Source organism: Cherax quadricarinatus, chromosome 88 (genome assembly GCF_038502225.1).
Source record: "Cherax quadricarinatus isolate ZL_2023a chromosome 88, ASM3850222v1, whole genome shotgun sequence".
Lineage (NCBI taxonomy): Eukaryota > Metazoa > Arthropoda > Malacostraca > Decapoda > Parastacidae > Cherax > Cherax quadricarinatus.
In genome coordinates, this window is record NC_091379.1 from 9,743,916 (window position 1) to 9,765,147 (window position 21,232).

Below are 21,232 nucleotides of genomic sequence, written 5' to 3' on the forward strand. Positions count from 1 at the left end.
AGAGAGAGAGAGAGAGAGAGAGAGAGAGAGAGAGAGAGAGAGAGAGAGAGAGAGAGAGAGAGAGAGAGAGAGAGAGAGAGAGAAAGAGAGAGAGAGAAAGAGAGAGAGAGAAAGAGAGAGAGAGAGAGAGAGAGAGAGAGAGAGAGAGAGAGAGAGAGAGAGAGCGAGATAACATAGCTTAGTACCTTGCAGAGAAGACGGTAGCCAGAGCGTTGAAACAACCATCAGCTACCTCCGGAGTAGCGGTATAGCACCGGTCCACCACCCAGTCCAACACGGCGCCAGAGTCGGGGTTGAACTCCAACAGCAACACTATCGTCTCCTGAGCCAGACCATAGATCTGCAACGCAAACAATTATTATTATTATGGGGAGCTCTAAACCCGTACGGATTATACAGTGCTTGTGGGGGGGGAGGGCATGGAAGGCATTTTGGTTTAATTCCCTAGATCAAGAGCCCCTTACCAGCATCAAGGAACCTCCCTTGAGGGATGTTCCTTGATGCTGGTGAGGGGCTTGCAATGCAGAGGGATTTGCAACGCAGAGACACGCATCAGCCACTGTAGGCAAACTATCAGCACCTTGTTACGTCTTCAGTCACTCAAGGCCAACTATCAACACTTTATGTAATGAATCGCTAGAGGCCAGCTATCAGCACTTTATGTAATCAATCATTGGATGTCAGCTATCAGTACTTGATGTAATAAATCACTGGAGACCAGCTATCAGCACTTGATGTAATCAAACACTGGAGACCAGCTATCAGCACTTGATGTAATAAATCACTGGAGACCAGCTATCAGCACTTGATGTAATCAAACACTGGAGACCAGCTATCAGCACCTTGATGTTAGGTACACCCTGGAATAGGCTAGTCTGGACTCGCCTGGACTTATCAGAAATTGTCTGGGACTGCCTAGCATCGTCCGGCCTTGTATGCAACTGGCCGGAATGGTCATGGGTCGTCTGGGCTAGTCTGTGTTGTCTTGTCCGGCCATGGCTGCATTTGGCAGGTAATAATAACCTGGTTAATCAGCGCCGCTCGTCAACCACCCCTACGTCAACACTAATAAAGGCACCTGCAATATAATAAGGCCACCTGCAACATAGTTATTGCAAAATTTAGTGTTAATTAAGCAGTTGTATTTGCTTAACAAACCTGGTCCAACGCATTATTATTATTACGTACAGCGTCTAGGAAATACGGAAGAATCAAGAGCCCCTCGCCAATATCAAGGTACTGCTCTATTATTATTATTATTACAATCAAGACTAAGGGTTAAACCCAGGTAGTTTCTAGAGAGGGAATACTCAAGGTCAATCAACGCTAATCATTAGACTGTCTCGTTTAATATCCTCGTTACACTTTCGCATTGCACGTCATTCACGCAACACCAGAGATAACAACACATCCTCACTCAACACTACAGATAACAACACATCCTCACTCAACACTACAGATAACAACACATCCTCACTCAACACTACAGATAACAACACATCCTCACTCAACACTACAGATAACAACACATCCTCACTCAACACTACAGATAACAACACATCCTCACTCAACACTACAGATAACAACACATCCTCACTCAACACTATATAACACATCCTCACTCAACACTACAGATAACAACACATCCTCACTCAACACTACAGATAACAACACATCCTCACTCAACACTACAGATAACAACACATCCTCACTCAACACTATATAACACATCCTCACTCAACACTACAGATAACAACACATCCTCACTCAACACTACAGATAACAACACATCCTCACTCAACACTATATAACACATCCTCACTCAACACTACAGATAACAACACATCCTCACTCAACACTACAGATAACAACACATCCTCACTCAACACTATATAACACATCCTCACTCAACACTATAGATAACAACACATCCTCACTCAACACTATAGAGAACAACACATCCTCACTCAACACTACAGATAACAACACATCCTCACTCAACACTACAGATAACAACACATCCTCACTCAACACTATATAACACATCCTCACTCAACACTATAGATAACAACACATCCTCACTCAACACTACAGATAACAACACATCCTCACTCAACACTATATAACACATCCTCACTCAACACTATAGAGAACAACACATCCTCACTCAACACTATAGATAACAACACATCCTCACTCAACACTATAGATAACAACACATCCTCACTCAACACTATAGATAACAACACATCCTCACTCAACACTATAGAGAACAACACATCCTCACTCAACACTACAGATAACAACACATCCTCACTCAACACTACGTAACACATCTTCACTCAACACCACAGATAACAACATATTCAACAGCTCCTGTGCCAAGATACCACGGTGACACTATGGTATCTTGGCACGGTGGCACCATGGTATTTTAGCACCGTGACACCATGGTATCTTGGCACGGTGGCACCATGGTATTTTGGCACCGTGACACCATGGTATCTTGGCACCGTGACACCATGGTATCTTGGCACGGTGGAACCATGGTATCTTGGCACGGTGGCACCATGGTATTTTGGCACGGTGGCACCATCGTATCTTGGCACGGTGACACCATGGTATCTTGGCACGGTGACACCATGGTATCTTGGCACGGTGACAAGATGGTATCTTGGCACGGTGACACCATGGTATCTTGGCACGGTGACACCATGGTATCTTGGCACGGTGACAAGATGGTATCTTGGCACGGTGACACCATGGTATCTTGGCACGGTGACACCATGGTATCCTGGCACGGTGACACCATGGTAACTTGGCACGGTGACACCATGGTATCCTGGCACGGTGACACCATGGTATCCTGGCACGGTGACACCATGGTAACTTGGCACGGTGACACCATGGTATCGTGGCACAGTGACACCATGGTAGCTTGGCACGGTGACACCATGGTATCCTGGCACGGTGACACCATGGTAATTTGGCACGGTGACACCATGGTATCTTGGCACGGTGACACCATGGTATCCTGGCACGGTGACACCGTGGTATCTTGACACGGTGACATCATGGTATCTTGGCACGGTGACACCATGGTATCTTGGCACGGTGACACCATGGTATCTTGGCACGGTGACACCATGGTATCCTGGCACGGTGACACCATGGTAATTTGGCACGGTGACACCATGGTATCTTGGCACGGTGACACCATGGTAATTTGGCACGGTGACACCTTGGTATCTTGGCACGGTGACACCATGGTATCCTGGCACGGTGACACCATGGTATCTTGACACGGTGACACCATGGTATCTTGGCACGGTGACACCTTGGTATCTTGGCACGGTGACACCATGGTATCCTGGCACGGTGACACCATGGTATCTTGACACGGTGACACCATGGTATCTTGGCACGGTGACACCTTGGTATCTTGGCACGGTGACACCATGGTATCCTGGCACGGTGACACCATGGTATCTTGACACGGTGACACCATGGTATCTTGGCACGGTGACACCTTGTTATCTTGGCACGGTGACACCATGGTATCCTGGCACGGTGACACCATGGTATCTTGACACGGTGACACCATGGTATCTTGGCACGGTGACACCTTGGTATCTTGGCACGGTGACACCATGGTATCCTGGCACGGTGACACCATGGTAGCTTGGCACAGTGACACCATGGTATCCTGGCACGGTGACACCATGGTATCTTGGCACGGTGACACCATGGTATCCTGGCACGGTGACACCATGGTATCTTGGCACGGTGACACCATGGTATCCTGGCACGGTGACACCATGGTATCTTGGCACGGTGACACCTTGGTACAGGGTGAGCCTTCAGCTGCTCTGGGTGTTAGTCGACTGGTGTGGGTCGCATCCCTGGACAAAACTGGCCTAATTTACCCGGATTTATTATAATCAAGGGGGAAGCGCTAAACCCGGACGATTATACAGCGCCTGGGGGGGGATGTGGAAGGCATTTATGCTTAATTCGGGGAACTGGAGCACAGATCCAATTCCCTAAATCAAGAGCCCCTCACCAACATCAAGAAACCTTCCTTGAGGGGTAATTTACCCGGAATGTTTTTCATAACAAGGGGCTTTCTATACAGCAGTACGTCATTAATGTCAACTAGGCCTGTATACCTTGTACATGTACTTGTAGAAATAGATATTATCATGATCTACTTCCACCGGTGTGCCACGCTCACCTGTGACATCACATCCAGCTGCTGCACCTTACTTCTGCTCCAGTAAGGTCTGGGCCGTATGTCTACTTCAGGCTGAGGGACTGACCACCTCAAAATTACTAGTCTCCGGTGTTATACTAGACTGAGTAATCTTGCAGTGGGGGCGAAACGTTTCAAGACCCCAAAGTGTTGCACACATATCTGCTCAACTTAGTACATATATGGTTATACTTATAACCTTAATTTTCAAAGGGGTGGACTGGTAACCCAGCGGAAGGCCTCGGTCAGATCACCAAAAGCTCAAGTGGAGGGTCATCATATGTATACAACCCGTGTCAGGAAACACAGGAAACAGCAGCAGTGTCAGGGATACAAGGCTACAGCAGTGATGTAAACACATGGCAACCCATATCACAGAGTGACATGGGTGACTACTGATACCTTCTGATTGTCTCAAGAGAATTTCCCCCCCTATCTGTTGCTGTCTTGCAACACTGCATAGCTCCTGACGACGCACGAGAGTACGAAAGATCTAGAGCTAAAGACTTTTCATCCCCATGTGGCTTGTTCCGCATAACAGTATTCCAGTCTTCCTCTATAATAGTATTATAATAATCAAGGGGAAACTCTAAACCCGTAGGATTATACAGCGCCTGGGGGGGGGGGATGTGGAAGGCATTCAGGCTCAATTCGGGGAACTGGAGCACAGATCCAATTCCCTAGATCAAGAGCCCCTCACCAGCATCAAGAAACTTTCCTTGAGGGGTCTACAATGGTAGCAGCGCCATAAATACTATTTTTCCTATGAGGGATATCCCATTCTGAGAGATGATAATTCTCAGGTAAGTTCACGTAATGGTAACTCCAACTCACAAGCCAATTTAGTTATTGACGTCTTAGTGGAGTGCTTGACGATGTTCTTGTTCTACTGAAGTCTCAAGACGCAGGCTGACGCACCACATTACTTCATGACATCCACTTTCTATGTTGCAATATATAGCTAGGTTCTGTTCCATTTAACTATATACCCAGATTCTGTTACCTTGTATAGTTATATAACTTGGTTCTGTTCCCCTAATGTAACCATACAGCTAGGTTCTGTTCTCCCTACGCAAATAACCCGCACATAAAAGAGAGAAGCTTACGACGACGTTTCGGTCCGACTTGGACCATTTACAAAGTCACACTAACCAGTAGTGGAGCAGGACGGCTATATATAGGCAGGAAGAGGTGGTGGTGGTGGTGGTAGTAGTAGTAGTAGTAGTAGTAGTAGTAGTAGTAGTAGTAGTAGTAGTAGTAGTAGTAGTAGTAGTAGTAGGTCCAAGTCGGACCGAAACGTCGTCGTAAGCTTCTCTCTTTTATGTGCGGGTTATATGTGTATCGTTCCAGTCACGGTACTGTGCCTTTTTTGTTACTTCTGTTCTCCCTATTTAAGTAAACAGATAAGTTATTTTCCCCTTATGTAACTACATATGTAGGTTCTGTTCCTCTTACGTAACTATATAGCTAAGTTCTGTTACTCCTTATATAATTATTAAACAGCATAGAGTTGCAACACACTGTCAGTGTTTCCAATCTTACTTTAAGAAAGTCTAGTGACCCCAATTGAACTGTTTATATAACAACAACTGAATTAATACCCTGATGAACACACTATGAACAACAACATATGACCTCACATTGCGTGTGTTGGCGCAGATATTGTAAACAAAGCGAGCCAATTATCCTGGCTAAGAACACGCGCGGTCCTCTCGCTCAATCTCTGTCTCATCTATTTAACAACTTCCACGCAAGGCTGTTACCTAAACAATACGTCTCCAGTACACAAATAGCCCGCACATACCAAAAGCTCCAGTGGGAGGTCATCACGTGACTAAGATCCACGTCAGGACACACTTCTGTTTCCTGACATTATTATTATTATAATCAAAAAGAAGCGCTAAGCCACAAGGACTATACAGCGCTGCAGGGCAGGAAGGAAGCGAGGGCATCAGGTGGCAAAAGGGAGATGGATGAGTAATAGGTTACGGATAACAGCGGGGTAGTGGATGGTGAAAGGGTAAAGGGCAGCAAGAGACTGAACTAGAAAGGGCTGAGGGGAGTGCGAAAAGTATCATCAGAGTTTGTGGAGTAAATCAGTCGTTGTCAAGAAGTCAATGAGAGAGTCAGGATTAAAGGAGGGTCCATCAGCAAGAAGGGAAGGTAAAGAGAGAGTAGTAGAACGAAGACGACGTTGGAGGTAAATTCTGCGTGCTCGTTGATAGAGAGGGCAGTCTAACAGAATGTGGCTAATCGATACTGGAACTTGACACTGCTCACAGAGAGGAACAGGGTGCCTCTCCATGAGATACCCATGAGTAAGACGAGTGTGGCCAATGCGAAGGCGGGAGAGAGTGGTCTCCCAACCTCGGCACTGATGACAAGAAGACGGCCAGTAACCTATGCTCGGTTTAATAGAATGAAGTTTGTTACCGAGCAGAGTTGACCAACGTTGTTGCCAACGGGTGCGAAGGTGGGTAGCTATTGCAGCAAAATAGTCCAGAAATGGAACACCTCGATAGGAAATTGGTAGGTCATGTACTGCTGACCGCGCAGCAGTGTCTGCCTGTTCATTGCCCTGTACGTCGACATGACCAGGGACCCAACAAAAAACAATATCTTTATGTTTGGTAGAGATACGGCGTAGCCAAAGTTGGATACGGAGAACTAGGGGATGAGATGTATCAAATTTTCGTATAGCCTGTAGAGCACTAAGGGAGTCTGAGACTACTACAAATGATGACACAGGCATAGATGCGATACGAATAAGTGCTGCAAGAATGGCATACAGTTCAGCAGTAAAAATGCTAGCTGAAGATAGTAAATGCCCCCGTACGACGCTGTCCGGAAACACTGCTGCGAATCCGACGCCGTCTGAAAACTTAGAGCCATCTGTGTACAAAGCGGTGGCATGAGAATGGGAGTGGAAGTGATCAAGAAAAAGAGAGCGGGAAGCCACCGTAGGCAGTTGAGCTTTCGAGCAAGGGAGTGAGAAAGAACAGACCCGAACAGCTGGAACTTCCCAGGGGGGTAGGGAAAAGTGAGATGCTACATGAACATATAAAGGTGGTAACTGAAGGGAAGACAAGAGTGAATGTAGGCGAAGAGAAAAGGGACGGAGCAAACAGGGGCGGCGAACGAATAAAGAATGTCTACTAATATCGGTGACCATTCTATAAATGGAAGGATTGTGTAGATCGTGAGAGCGTACATAGTAGCGAAGGCAATGGGCATCACGGCGATCAGACAAGGATGGAACATTTGCTTCTGTATAGAGGCTCTCAACAGGGGAAGAGCGAAAAGCACCAAGGCACAAACGTAAGCCTTGGTGATGGATAGAGTTAAGGCTAGAGAGAGTAGCAGGAGAGGCCGCGGAATAAATCTGGTCACCATAATCGAGTTTCGATAAAACGAGGGCTGAATGTAGGCGAAGCAGAGTTCGACGATCAGCTCCCCAGGAAAGATGAGCAAGGGTTTTAAGAAGGTTTAGCCGGCTGTGACAAGTTGCCTTCAGAGAGGTAATGTGAGGTTTCCAGGATAACCGACGGTCAAAGAGAAGGCCTAGAAACCTGACTGTATCACGTTCGGGGATACAGGAGCCATAGAGATACAAAGGATGATCAGAGATAACAGAGCGTCTAGTGAAAGTAATTTGGTGAGTTTTGGTACTTGAAAATTTAAACCCATGTGTGGTGGCCCAAGTGGAAACACGGTCGACCGCATGCTGGAGAGAAACTGCAATAAGGTGACAGTCAGCGCCTGCACAAGCAATAGCGAAGTCATCAACATAGAGTGATGACCAAATATTGGGTGGAAGAACAGAGGCCAAATCATTTATAGCAAGGAGAAAAAGTGTTGTGCTTAGAACACATCCCTGAGGGACACCTTCAGCTTGGACGAAGTCCGGGGAAAGAACATTATTGACTCGAACACGGAAATGTCTGTCAGTTAAAAAGTTCTTAAGGAAGGATGGTAGATTGCCTCGGAGGCCTAAGGAATGGGCCTGGGTCAAAATATTATACCTCCAAGTTGTGTCATATGCCTTCTCAAGGTCAAAAAATATGGCAATAACTGAGTGATTATTCGCAAAGGCATTACGAACATACGTATCCAAGCGTAGTAAGGGGTCTATGGTAGAACGACCCTTACGAAAGCCATATTGACTAGCGGAGAGACTGTTGTGAGTCTCTAAATACCACATTAAACGTCGATTTACGAGGCGTTCCATCACTTTGCAAACTGCACTAGTAAGAGCGATGGGGCGATAGTGGGAGGCATCATGTCCTGTAGTACCCGGTTTGCAGAAAGGGAGAACAATGGCAGATTTCCACAGCTGGGGAAGAACTCCTTGTGCCCAAATAAGATTGAAGAGGTGTAAGAGGACTACAAGGGCTGACCGATGTAAATGTTGTAACATACGAATATGAATGTCATCAGGCCCAGCTGCCGATGATCGGCAAGCTGAGAGCGTTGCCTCCAGTTCTTGAAGTGTAAAAGGCACATTATACTGTTCTTCTCCGAGAGAAGAAAAGTCCAAGGGTACTAACTCTCTGGCAGACTTTGAGGAAAGAAACGAGGGGTATAGATGGAGCCCTCGGGAAATACGGACCAGATGTGTGCCAAGTTCAATGGCAACGTCGAGAGGGTTTGCTATATCAACACCAGTGACCTGTAGAACAGGAGCCGGGTCAGGAGAGTATTTACCACTCAATTTCCTCACTTTTTTCCAGACTGCACTCATAGAAGAAGCAGAGGTGATGGTGGAAACATAGTCTCACCAACAAGTGCGTTTAGCTTCACGGATGACACGGCGAGCGATCGCACGCTTCTGCTTAAAATCAACAAGTCTTTCAGCGGTTCTATTGTACCGGTACCTGCCCCATGCAGCACGTTTCAAACGTACTGCACGAGCACAAGCAGGAGACCACCAAGGCACGCACTTCTGAGAATGCCTGCCTGAGGTTTGGGGTATAGAATGAGAAGCTGGGGTATAGAATGAGAAGCTGCGGTATAAACTGACGTCAAGAAGATGTGTAGGAGCTCATCAATGGAGGATGAAGAAGGAACCTCACTAAAAGCAGTGAGGTGTGAGTAAAGATCCCAATTTGCCCGATCAAATTGCCAGCGAGGGCTACGGAAAGGTGGTGAATAGGAAGGAGAAGTAAGAATGATCGGAAAATGATCGCTGTCATGTAAGTCTGGTAGAACAGACCAGGTGAAGTCTAGTGCAGTGGAGGAAGAGCAGACTGATAGATCGATGCAAGAGAGAGTATGAGTACGAGGATCAAAATGGGTGGGAGTACCCGTATTTAAAACATGGAGGGGGTGAGAGGCGAGAAAAGCCTCCAACTGAATGCCACGTGAGTCACAATGAGACCCCCCCCAGAGGAAATGGTGGGCATTAAAATCACCAAGTAACAGAAGTGGTGGTGGTAAGGATGAAACAAGAAAGGCAAAGTCTGGGATAGAAAATCCTCGAGAAGGAGAGAGATATAAAGAACATATTGTAAACCACTTATTCAAGTGGATACGGGCTGCAGTGTAATGCAGCGAGGTATGGACAAATAGTTGACAGTACGGAATATCATTGCGTAGAAGAAGGGCACTTTCATTAAAGGTCCCATCTGAGAAAGGATCCGAAGAATACAATAAATTATAGCCTGAGATAGGTTGGAAAACAGCCGAGTGTAATTTTGGTTCTTGTAAGCAAGCACCAACAGGGGAAAACCTGGAAAGCAACATCTGAAGCTCACTCCGATTACCCCTGAGGCCGCGGATATTCCACTGTAAATAGGCCACGATTGGCGATGAAGAAAATATCAGGAATCTGTAGGTAAAGGCACCTACGGACTAGAGGGGTTAGAAAAGTCAACGTGTGGTGGCATTGGAAGATGTTCAAGTAGCGAAGGAACGGAGCGTTGCGAAGAATGGGGTTGTGAAGATGGAGGAGAGGGAAGAGAAGGAACAGGAAGTGAATCAGTGTCCATTGAAGGTTTAGTCTCTGCAATATATTCTGAAATGGCTTCAAGTGTTTCTGAATTCAAAGATGTATGGGAGACCATATTGGAGATAGGAGGAGGAGGGTGAGTAAAGATTGGGACAGTAATGGACTGTACCAAAGTAGAGGGGGAGGGAAAAGTGTAAGGGACTGGAGATGAAGTGTGGGGGGGGACAGAAGAGGCAGAAACCTGGGAGGTGGCAGAAGAGGGAGAAACTTGGGAGGGGACGGGGGTGGAAGGCATAGTACGAGGAGGAGGGTGAATCTCCACACTTGTAATAGAGCCAGAGAGAGGGGAAGAACTAGGTACAGAGACTGGAAAGGTAAAGTGTGGAGGTGGAAGAAGGGAAGGAAGGGGCAAAGAAGATTTGAGCAATGTGGATTTTTTGGACTTCTGAATAGAGGGGCGATTGGTATTAGGTGTCGTACGAGGTCTTGTCGATACTGGGGCTTGTGAGGAAGGACGCGAAGATGTGAGAACAGACTGAGTTGTAGTCGGGACGTCAGAGCCAAGGACAGCAAAAGGATTAGATGCCGTAGTGGCTATGGGAGGGGTAACAACAGAGGAGGCTGCAGAAGATGGGACCCCAGAAGTGGGGGGACGTTTGGAAACACGAGAATAAGAAACACGGGGTAGTCTCCCTTGGAGGCGGAGATGAGTAACTGCCATAGCATAAGGGAGACCTTCTGCCTCTTTGAGGCAACGGATTTCACGTTCATTTAAGTAGACCTGGCAACGGCGGGAGTACGAAGGGTGAGCTTCATTACAATTAAGGCAAGATGGAGGTTGACTGCAAGATGTATTAGAATGGTCGTCGGCACCACAGACTGGGCATTCGGCCATAGATCTGCAATATTTCGCTGGGTGACCAAAACGCCAGCAATTTCTACATTGTTGCGGTGTAGGTATCACCTTTCGAACTTGTAACTGATGTCCCGCGACATATACAGAGGACGGGAGTTCTCGGCTGTCAAAAGTTAAACGAGCCACATTGCAAGGGTAACGTCTCCGCCCCCGGGCAGGAAGGACATAAGTGTCTACTTTGAGGATTGGGAGATCCTGGAGTTCCAGCTGTTCAAAAATGTCATTGCCACATGACTGGAAATTCTGTTGGACTATGGTATGGGGCAGAATGACAGTACCACTACAAGAATTGAGAGAAAGATGTTTTTCAATAGTGATAGGAGTAGTATCGATATTCGAAAGGAGAGAAAGATCATGAGCTTGGGTAGCATTCTGGACAGTGACGATGCGCGTACCGCTCTTGAGAGTGTGAAATGAAATATCTCTGCCAACATGACGCAGGAGCGCTTTGCCAATACTATGGTCAGAAAGGTAGGCAGAAGAAGAAGTTGGTCTTAAAGTAAAGAATTTAGTCCATTGTGTGGTCCGAAACTGAGCGTGGAGAGGGAGTGCTTGACGTGTCGGTCTTTTCTGAGTAGAATGGGAAGGTAACGAAGGAGCATCATCAGGAGATTGACGTTGGCGTTTAGGAGTAGGACCGGAGTTGGTCCGGCATGAAATGGGCGGGCGATTCGAAAATTGCCGTACCGTAGAGGGAGAAGCCGGAAGCATAGTCAAAGGAGAGCGGAGTTCAGACAAATCGAAGGAGTCAGTCGAAGCCCCGGTACCTGAAGCGGGTGAGGAAACAGCACCAGCAAGAGGTACAGGGGCATCAGGAGTGTCCGAAGAGTGGTCTAAACACAAGGCAGGGTCAGAATGGGGTGCGGTATCAAGAAGGGGCCCGGGGGTAGTGCTTTCATGGACTAGGGCTGCCATGGTTAGGTTACTCCTTTGCTTTTTGTTTTTAAGAAAAAAAAAGAAAGAAGAAAAGAAAATAAAAATAAAAAAAAGAATAAAAAAAGGGGGGAGCGGGGAGGAATAGTTCCCAGGAGGAATGAAAGGGCCGGAAATCTCCCTCCATGCCCAAGAGGACCTCAACACCGCTAGTAGCGCAGATGCAGCATGGAACCCGTGCCATACCCTACCCTTCATGCCAGTAAACCAGCAATCCGGGATAGCAACCTCACATCTGCCGAGCTACCTCGGTGGACAAAAGAGAGGGCGGCCAGATATCCGCCACAAAGCATACCTCCTTCAGCCACCACCCCCGGAATCCGAAAGGTGGCTTCCAGAGATACACCCGTCGCCCAAAAGACACCCAAAGCTACTCCGGGATACCGGAGAGGGATCGGGACATCCCCAGGCAATCCAGATTCCACGGCAAACTACGCCACCGCCAAGAACCTCAACGGAATGGGATGGACCCCGGTGTCCTTTCCCCTACCTAGGAACTAGCGCGCCTGTGGGAGAAATCCCAAAGGCCAAAAAGAGGAAGGGCAAAAGGGAGGGGTGAGGAGGAGGAGGAATGGAAAAAGGGAAGGATGGGATAGGGGAGGGGAGAATGGGGGGTAATTAGGTTCGGTCTGAGGAAGAAGACCGACAGGGCTAATTCCTCAGACCAAGAGCCTCTTCACCACGCCAAGGAGCCCCCCTTGAAGAGGTGTTTCCTGACAAACCTTACCTAACCTAACCTAGGAGAGAGAAGCTTACAACGATGATTCGGTCCAATTTGGACCATTTAAAAATGGTCTAAATCAGGCCGAAACGTAGTAGTAAAGTGAAACATAGCCTTTTTTCACTTTCAAATGCATTTATAAGTACACTATCATATATTAAGTGAGCAATAGAGCATATACAGTACACACATTAATTACCCTAAAGTATTTTCGTCCTCAGCTTACAGTAAGTGGTGAATATAATTATTATATTAAGTGGTGAATATAATTATTATAGTAAGTGGTGAATATAATTATTATAGTAAGTGGTGAATATAATTATTATATTAAGTGGTGAATATAATTATTATAGTAAGTGGTGAATATAATTATTATATTAAGTGGTGAATATAATTATTATAGTAAGTGGTGAATATAATTATTATAGTAAGTGGTGAATATAATTATTATATTAAGTGGTGAATATAATTATTATAGTAAGTGGTGAATATAATTATTATAGTAAGTGGTGAATATAATTATTATATTAAGTGGTGAATATAATTATTATAGTAAGTGGTGAATATAATTATTATAGTAAGTGGTGAATATAATTATTATAGTAAGTGGTGAATATAATTATTATAGTAAGTGGTGAATATAATTATTATAGTAAGTGGTGAATATAATTATTATAGTAAGTGGTGAATATAATTATTATAGTAAGTGGTGAATATAATTATTATAGTAAGTGGTGAATATATTTATTATAGTAAGTGGTGAATATAATTATTATAGTAAGTGGTGAATATATTATAGTAAGTGGTGAATATATTATAGTAAGTGGTGAATATATTTATCATAGTAAGTGGTGAATATAATTATTATAGTAAGTGGGTAGCATTGAAAATTGGGTTGGTCAAATGTTGTTAGTGGGATGAATTGTAAAGGACCTGCCTAGTATGGGCCAACAGGCCTGCTGCAGTGTTCCTCCTTTCTTATGTTCTTATGTTCTTATGAATATAATTGAAAACCGCTGCATTAGCAAAACACCATAAAGCGAAGCGCTGTAAATCGGGACGTTCCTGTACCTGGGAGTCAGGTAGTAATGTTTTGTCTATTTTGATGAAGATAGAAGCGCAGAGTAACCTCTACTGAGACGATCTTTTCTTCTGTATAAAGTTCTACATACTTGGAGGTTGTTCTGGGGGCCAACGCCCCCCACGGGCTGGTGCATGACCAGGCCTCGCGGTGGATCAGGGCGTAATCAACCACGCTGTTACTACTGGTTGCACGCAAACCAACAAACGAATCACAACCTTGCTGGTCACCTACTGACTTCAGGTATCTGCAGAGGGAGATGTACTATGAAACTAATCCCAGAGGGGCCCCAGAAGCGACTTTAGTCCATATTGCTTAAAAATTCTGGGTCCACTGTATGAGAAGGGGTTGCGAAGGGGCCCATAACAGCTCAAGCTTCAGGGCCCCAAAAATGTAGGTCCGCCAGTGGGTATCTGTCCTGTTCCCTCTTGAAAACAACCATAAACAATGTCACCCTGAAATTTTCTACTGCCTCCATGAGTTTACATCACAGCTGTGTCCATGTAACCCTGACACAGCTGTTGTGTCCATGTAACCCTGACACAGCTGTTGTGTCCATGTAACCCTGACACAGCTGTTGTGTCCATGTAACCCTGACACAGCTGTTGTGTGTCCATGTAACCCTGACACAGCTGCTGTGTCCATGTAACCCTGACACAGCTGCTGTGTCCATGTAACCCTGACACAGCTGCTGTGTCTATGTAACCCTGACACAGCTGCTGTGTCCATGTAACCCTGACACAGCTGTTGTGTGTCCATGTAACCCTGACACAGCTGTTGTGTGTCCATGTAACCCTGACACAGCTGCTGTGTCCATGTAACCCTGACACAGCTGCTGTGTCCATGTAACCCTGACACAGCTGCTGTGTCCATGTAACCCTGACACAGATGCTGTGTCCATGTAACCCTGACACTGTTGTTGTGTGTCCATGTAACCCTGACACAGCTGTTGTGTGTCCATGTAACCCTGACACAGCTACTGTGTCCATGTAACCCTGACACAGCTGCTGTGTCCATGTAACCCTGACACTGTTGTTGTGTGTCCATGTAACCCTGACACTGTTGCTGTGTGTCCCTGTAACCCTGACACATCTGTTGTGTGTTCATGTAACCCTGACACAGCTGCTGTGTCCATGTAACCCTGACACAGCTGCTGTGTCCATGTAACCCTGACACAGCTGCTGTGTCCATGTAACCCTGACACTGTTGTTGTGTGTCCATGTAACCCTGACACTGTTGCTGTGTGTCCCTGTAACCCTGACACAGCTGTTGTGTGTCCATGTAACCCTGACACAGCTGCTGTGTCCATGTAACCCTGACACAGCTGCTGTGTCCATGTAACCCTGACACAGCTGCTGTGTCCATGTAACCCTGACACAGCTGCTGTGTCCATGTAACCCTGACACTGTTGTTGTGTGTCCATGTAACCCTGACACAGCTGTTGTGTGTCCATGAAACCCTGACACAGCTGTTGTGTGTCCATGTAACCCTGACACAGCTGCTGTGTCCATGTAACCCTGACACAGCTGCTGTGTCCATGTAACCCTGACACAGCTGCTGTGTCCATGTAACCCTGACACTGTTGTTGTGTGTCCATGTAACCCTGACACAGCTGCTGTGTCCATGTAACCCTGACACAGCTGCTGTGTCCACAGTGACAAGAACAGAGGTGTCATCAATGCATCTAGCATAACGCTGCCTCCAGCTGCACTATATCTGCAGCTGCAGATGTGGTGCAGCTGGAGATGATAGATGTGGTGCAGCTGGAGATGATAGATGTGGTGCAGCTGGAGATGATAGATGTGGTGCAGCTGGAGATGAGAGATGTGGTGCAGCTGGAGATGATAGATGTGGTGCAGCTGGAGATGATAGATGTGGTGCAGCTGGAGATGATAGATGTGGTGCAGCTGGAGATGAGAGATGTGGTGCAGCTGGAGATGATAGATGTGGTGCAGCTGGAGATGATAGATGTGGTGCAGCTGGAGATGATAGATGTGGTGCAGCTGGAGATGATAGATGTGGTACAGCTGGAGATGATAGATGTGGTGCAGCTGGAGATGATAGATGTGGTGCAGCTGGAGATGATAGATGTGGTACAGCTGGAGATGATAGATGTGGTGCAGCTGGAGATGATAGATGTGGTGCAGCTGGAGATGATAGATGTGGTGCAGCTGGAGATGATAGATGTGGTACAGCTGGAGATGATAGATGTGGTACAGCTGGAGATGATAGATGTGGTGCAGCTGGAGATGATAGATGTGGTGCAGCTGGAGATGATAGATGTGGTGCAGCTGGAGATGATAGATGTGGTGCAGCTGGAGATGATAGATGTGGTGCAGCTGGAGATGATAGATGTGGTGCAGCTGGAGATGATAGATGTGGTGCAGCTGGAGATGATAGATGTGGTGCAGCTGGAGATGATAGATGTGGTGCAGCTGGAGATGATAGATGTGGTGCAGCTGGAGATGATAGATGTGGTGCAGCTGGAGATGATAGATGTGGTACAGCTGGAGATGATAGATGTGGTGCAGCTGGAGATGATAGATGTGGTGCAGCTGGAGATGATAGATGTGGTGCAGCTGGAGATGATAGATGTGGTGCAGCTGGAGATAATAGATGTGGTGCAGCTGGAGATGATAGATGTGGTGCAGCTGGAGATGATAGATGTGGTGCAGCTGGAGATGATAGATGTGGTGCAGCTGGAGATGATAGATGTGGTGCAGCTGGAGATGATAGATGTGGTGCAGCTGGAGATGATAGATGTGGTGCAGCTGGAGATGATAGATGTGGTGCAGCTGGAGATGAGAGATGTGGTACAGCTGGAGATGATAGATGTGGTGCAGCTGGAGATGAGAGATGTGGTGCAGCTGGAGATGATAGATGTGGTGCAGCTGGAGATGATAGATGTGGTGCAGCTGGAGATGATAGATGTGGTGCAGCTGGAGATGAGAGATGTGGTGCAGCTGGAGATGATAGATGTGGTGCAGCTGGAGATGATAGATGTGGTGCAGCTGGAGATGATAGATGTGGTGCAGCTGGAGATGATAGATGTGGTGCAGCTGGAGATAATAGATGTGGTGCAGCTGGAGATGATAGATGTGGTGCAGCTGGAGATGAGAGATGTGGTACAGCTGCACCACATCTATCTCGTATAAATCTCCTTTACAGTGATTTTTGTGAACATTCAACGGAGAAAGTACATTAAAAATTAATAACATTTGGAAAGGACTTGATAATATGTATTTTCTCAATTTAACATCAGGTTTTCCAATCCAATAAACAAACAAATCACGCTATATTAACATCGGTAGAATTACCGACAATATGTTAAGTATCGGCTTGATAAAGTTCCTGGAGAGCGAAACGTTGCCACAATAAAATATCACATTAGTTACAGTAGTGTCCTTTTACTTGACCTATGTTATACTAGCAGAGGTCGGTGAATTTTTTTGGATATTACCCCAAAAAAATTTGTGTACAGGGAAATTACCCACTAAAAATTGCTGGTTTAAAAAAAATATAACTTTCATAATTTGCCTCGTTTATTAAATAATAAATTTTGGTGCAATTTTATTTATATGTTTATTGAGTTTTCATTACCCCCCGAGATTCCCATTTTTACCCCATTTGGGGTAATTTCCTCTCAAGGGAGGGGATGCTCGTGAGGGGCTCTTTGATCTAGGGAATTGGATCTGTGCTCCAGTTCCCTGAATTGAGCCTGAATACCTTCCATCCCCCCACATGCGCTGTATAATCCTACGGGTTTAGCGCTCCCTTGGTTATAATAATAATAATAATAATAATAATAATAATTGGGGTAATTTACCCCCGGTTCCCCGACCTCTGTTAGAGGATCTTCTTAAGTGACTACACGTTCTCATCCACACTGTCCCAGCTACATATCACTGGAGATAGTTTAAAATACCAACACGATGGTAAAATAGACATGAATGCAGTATAATGTGATCCTTTAATGACCACGTTTCGCCCACAGAGTGGGTTTTATCAAGTCACAAACAGATCTACCTGGGTAAAAAGTGCGTGAGTATATATATACTCCAACCTACCCAACATTCTCCACCTGACTCTCCACACTATATACACTCATGTAGTCTTCACCCAGGCAGATCTGTTTGTGACTTCGTGAAGTCCACCATGTGGGCGAAATGTAGTCATTACACTATCACATTATACTACATTTGTGTCTATTCTTCCATATGCATCACTCTCCAAATAAATGTTTTATATAATTAACTAACAAAAAAGGCACAATACCGTGACTGGAACAATACACAAATAACCCGCAGATAGAAGAGAGGAGCTTACGACGACGATGATGTCCTTGATTTCCTTAGAGATAAGGCCCTTGAAGGGTGTCTACATTTCCCTATACCTATTGAAGTCTTTCTTGATCTTATCCGCCTCTGTGTGGACTCTAATTTCTTTTCCTTCCAAGGGAAATATTATTCTCAAACCTTCGGTGTGGCTATGGGCTCTCCTCTCTCTCCTGTCCTTGCTAATCTTTACATGGAATACTTCGAGACTGTTCTTCTTCCTACCATCGATGTGCAACCTTGACTCTGGCTCCGCTATGTGGATGACATCTTTGCTCTGTGGCCTCATGACTCCAGTCTCTTCCAATCTTTTCTTGAAGCTCTTAATAATCTTGCCCCTTCCATTAAGTTTAAAGCTGAATGGGAATCTAATTCCTTGCTTCCTTTCCTTGATGTCCATGTCCACCGCTCAGATACAGGTTTTTCCTTTTCCGTTTACCGTAAACCTATGCACAGTGGCATGTACATTCACTACTTTTCCTATCATTCTTCCCCTGTCAAGAAAAGTGTTCTTATCTCCCTCTTTCTCCGTGCCCTCCGCACTGTGATCCGCAGTTCCTTCCAGCAGAAATTTTCACTCTTCATAATTCATTTTCCCGTCTTAGCTACCCTTCTCATTTCATATCTCTGCCTTCTCACGCACTAAACGTAATTTCTTCTCTCCGATTATTATTATTAAGGGGAAGCGCTAAACCCGTAGGATTATGCAGCTCTTCTCTCCGAAACTCTCTACTCCTGGGAACTCTTCTGTCCTCTGCCTTCCCTACATTTCCGGTCTTTCTAATCTCAACAACTCTCTCCGTCCCTTAGACATCAAGCTTACTTTCCGCCAGACTAACACTCTTCGCACTAATCTCGTTCATACCTCTCCTCCCTCTACAGATGTTCCTGGTGTCTACTCTATTTCTTGCTCCTCCTGTCCTCTTCAATACTTTGGAGAAACTGGCCGATCTCTTTCTGACAGACTTAGGGAGCACAAAAATAGTGTTAGGCTTGCCGACACTAACAATGCTCTGTTCTGTCACGTCAGAGATCACAGCCATCCTATAGACTGGTCTTCCGCTAAAACTGTCTTCCCTACTTCCAACTCTAACAGTCACCGTCTTGTTGAATCCTCTCTAATACACAACTTTCCTTGTATGAATCCTAGTCGTGGCTTCGTCTCTGTAGATGCCTTCCTCTCCCACTACATTGTAAAATGCTCCAAACTTCAGAACACCCGTGACTTAACCTGATTCCTCATTTTTCTTCTTCTATCTTTTCCCCTTTCCTCTTTCCTTTTTTTCTCTTTCTTTCTTCTGTCGGGTGTTTCTGTTCCTTCATTTTTTCATCACTTCCCCTTCCCCCCACCTCTGTGCACTTGCTCTCCCTCTGTGAGCACCTAGCTTCCTTGCAGTGCTCCCCTTTCTTTGTATTTGACTGGCTCCTCCTCCTTAATTCCCCACTACTACAACTACTACCACCACTACCTCTTCCTGCCTATATATAGCCGTCCTGCTCCACTTCTGGTTAGTGTGACTTTGTAAATGATCCAAGTCGGACCGAAACGTCGTCGTAAGCTCCTCTTCTATGTGCGGGTTATTTGTGTATTGTGTAAATATTTCACATCCTTCCTGGACCGAGAAATATATCTTATATATTTCCTCGTATCTTACTGCTCTCTACTAATGATGGAACTTCCAGCCTTTTGTGAAGACTCTGAAAGTTTGGTTTTATTTTTCTAGGCTCGTAGTCCTCCAATGTTTTTCTTCTCATCGACTCTTAAAAACAAGGGCTCACTTTTACCTATGTTTTCATTCTGAATCATTACCATAATACTCCTGGGGAAAAAAACTGTTGAGTAACGAGCACCTTCATAGTGGTGTAGTTGATCATGTCTTGTGAGGTCAGACGCTGTACCACTGTGTAGTACGTAGTTGTGATAAATACTGAACACTTACAACGTTGTACCACTGTGTAGTACGTTGTGATAAATACTGAACACTTACAACGTTGTACCACTGTGTAGTACGTAGTTGTGATAAATACTGAACACTTACAACGTTGTACCACTGTGTAGTACGTAGTTGTGATAAATACTGAACACTTACAACGTTGTACCACTGTGTAATGCGTAGTTGTGATAAATACTGAACACTTACAACGTTGTACCACTGTGTAGTACGTAGTTGTGACAATTACTGAACACTTACAAAGTTGTACCACTGTGTAGTACGTAGTTGTAAATACTGAACACTTACAACGTTGTACCACTGTGTAGTACGTAGTTGTGATAAATACTGAACACTTACAACGTTGTACCACTGTGTAGTACGTAGTTGTGATAAATACTGAACACTTACAACGTTGTACCACTGTGTAGTACGTAGTTGTGACAATTACTGAACACTTACAAAGTTGTACCACTGTGTAGTACGTAGTTGTAAATACTGAACACTTACAACGTTGTACCACTGTGTAGTAATTTTAACATTCACTGAACACTGACAACGAGCGTCACAGCGCACATAGCCAGCATATATACATATATATATATATATATATATGTCGTGCCGAATAGGCAGAACTTGCGATCTTGGCTTAAATAGCAACGCTCATCTTGCCATATAGGACAAGCTAAAATTTGTGTATGCAATAATTTCGACAAAATCATTCTGAACCTAACAAAAAAAATATATTTCACTGTGTTTGTTTAGTATTAAATTATTATAAACAAATCTAAAATATATTTAGTTGGGTTAGGCTAAAATAAATTGTTCTTGTTATAATAAGGTTAGGTAAGTTTTCTAAGATTCTTTTGGAGCAAAATTAAAAATTTTTACATTAACATTAATGAAAAAAATATATCTTTAAACGTATAAGAGAAATTTTTAGAAAGGACTTAATTTTGAATGAGTTCTTGCTAATTGACCAGTTTTACATATTCGGCACGACATATATATATATATATATATATATATATATATATATACGTCGTGACGAATAGGTAAAACTTGCGATTTTGTCTTATATAGCAACGCTCTTCTTGCCGAATAAGGCACGCGAAAA

At 45.0% G+C, this 21,232-nt stretch overlaps 1 protein-coding gene across 5 annotated transcripts in view; it reads right to left on the minus strand.

Moving 5' to 3' along the window:
- fry (Protein furry) overlaps positions 1 to 21,232 on the minus strand; it is a 342,675-nt gene that overhangs the window by 236,305 nt on the left and 85,138 nt on the right. For all 5 annotated transcript variants that reach the window (XM_070103982.1, XM_070103981.1, XM_070103978.1 and 2 more), the window contains one exon: positions 186 to 340. In XM_070103982.1, coding sequence (XP_069960083.1) covers positions 186 to 340 — 155 coding nt within the window. The remainder of the gene's footprint in view (positions 1 to 185; positions 341 to 21,232) is intronic.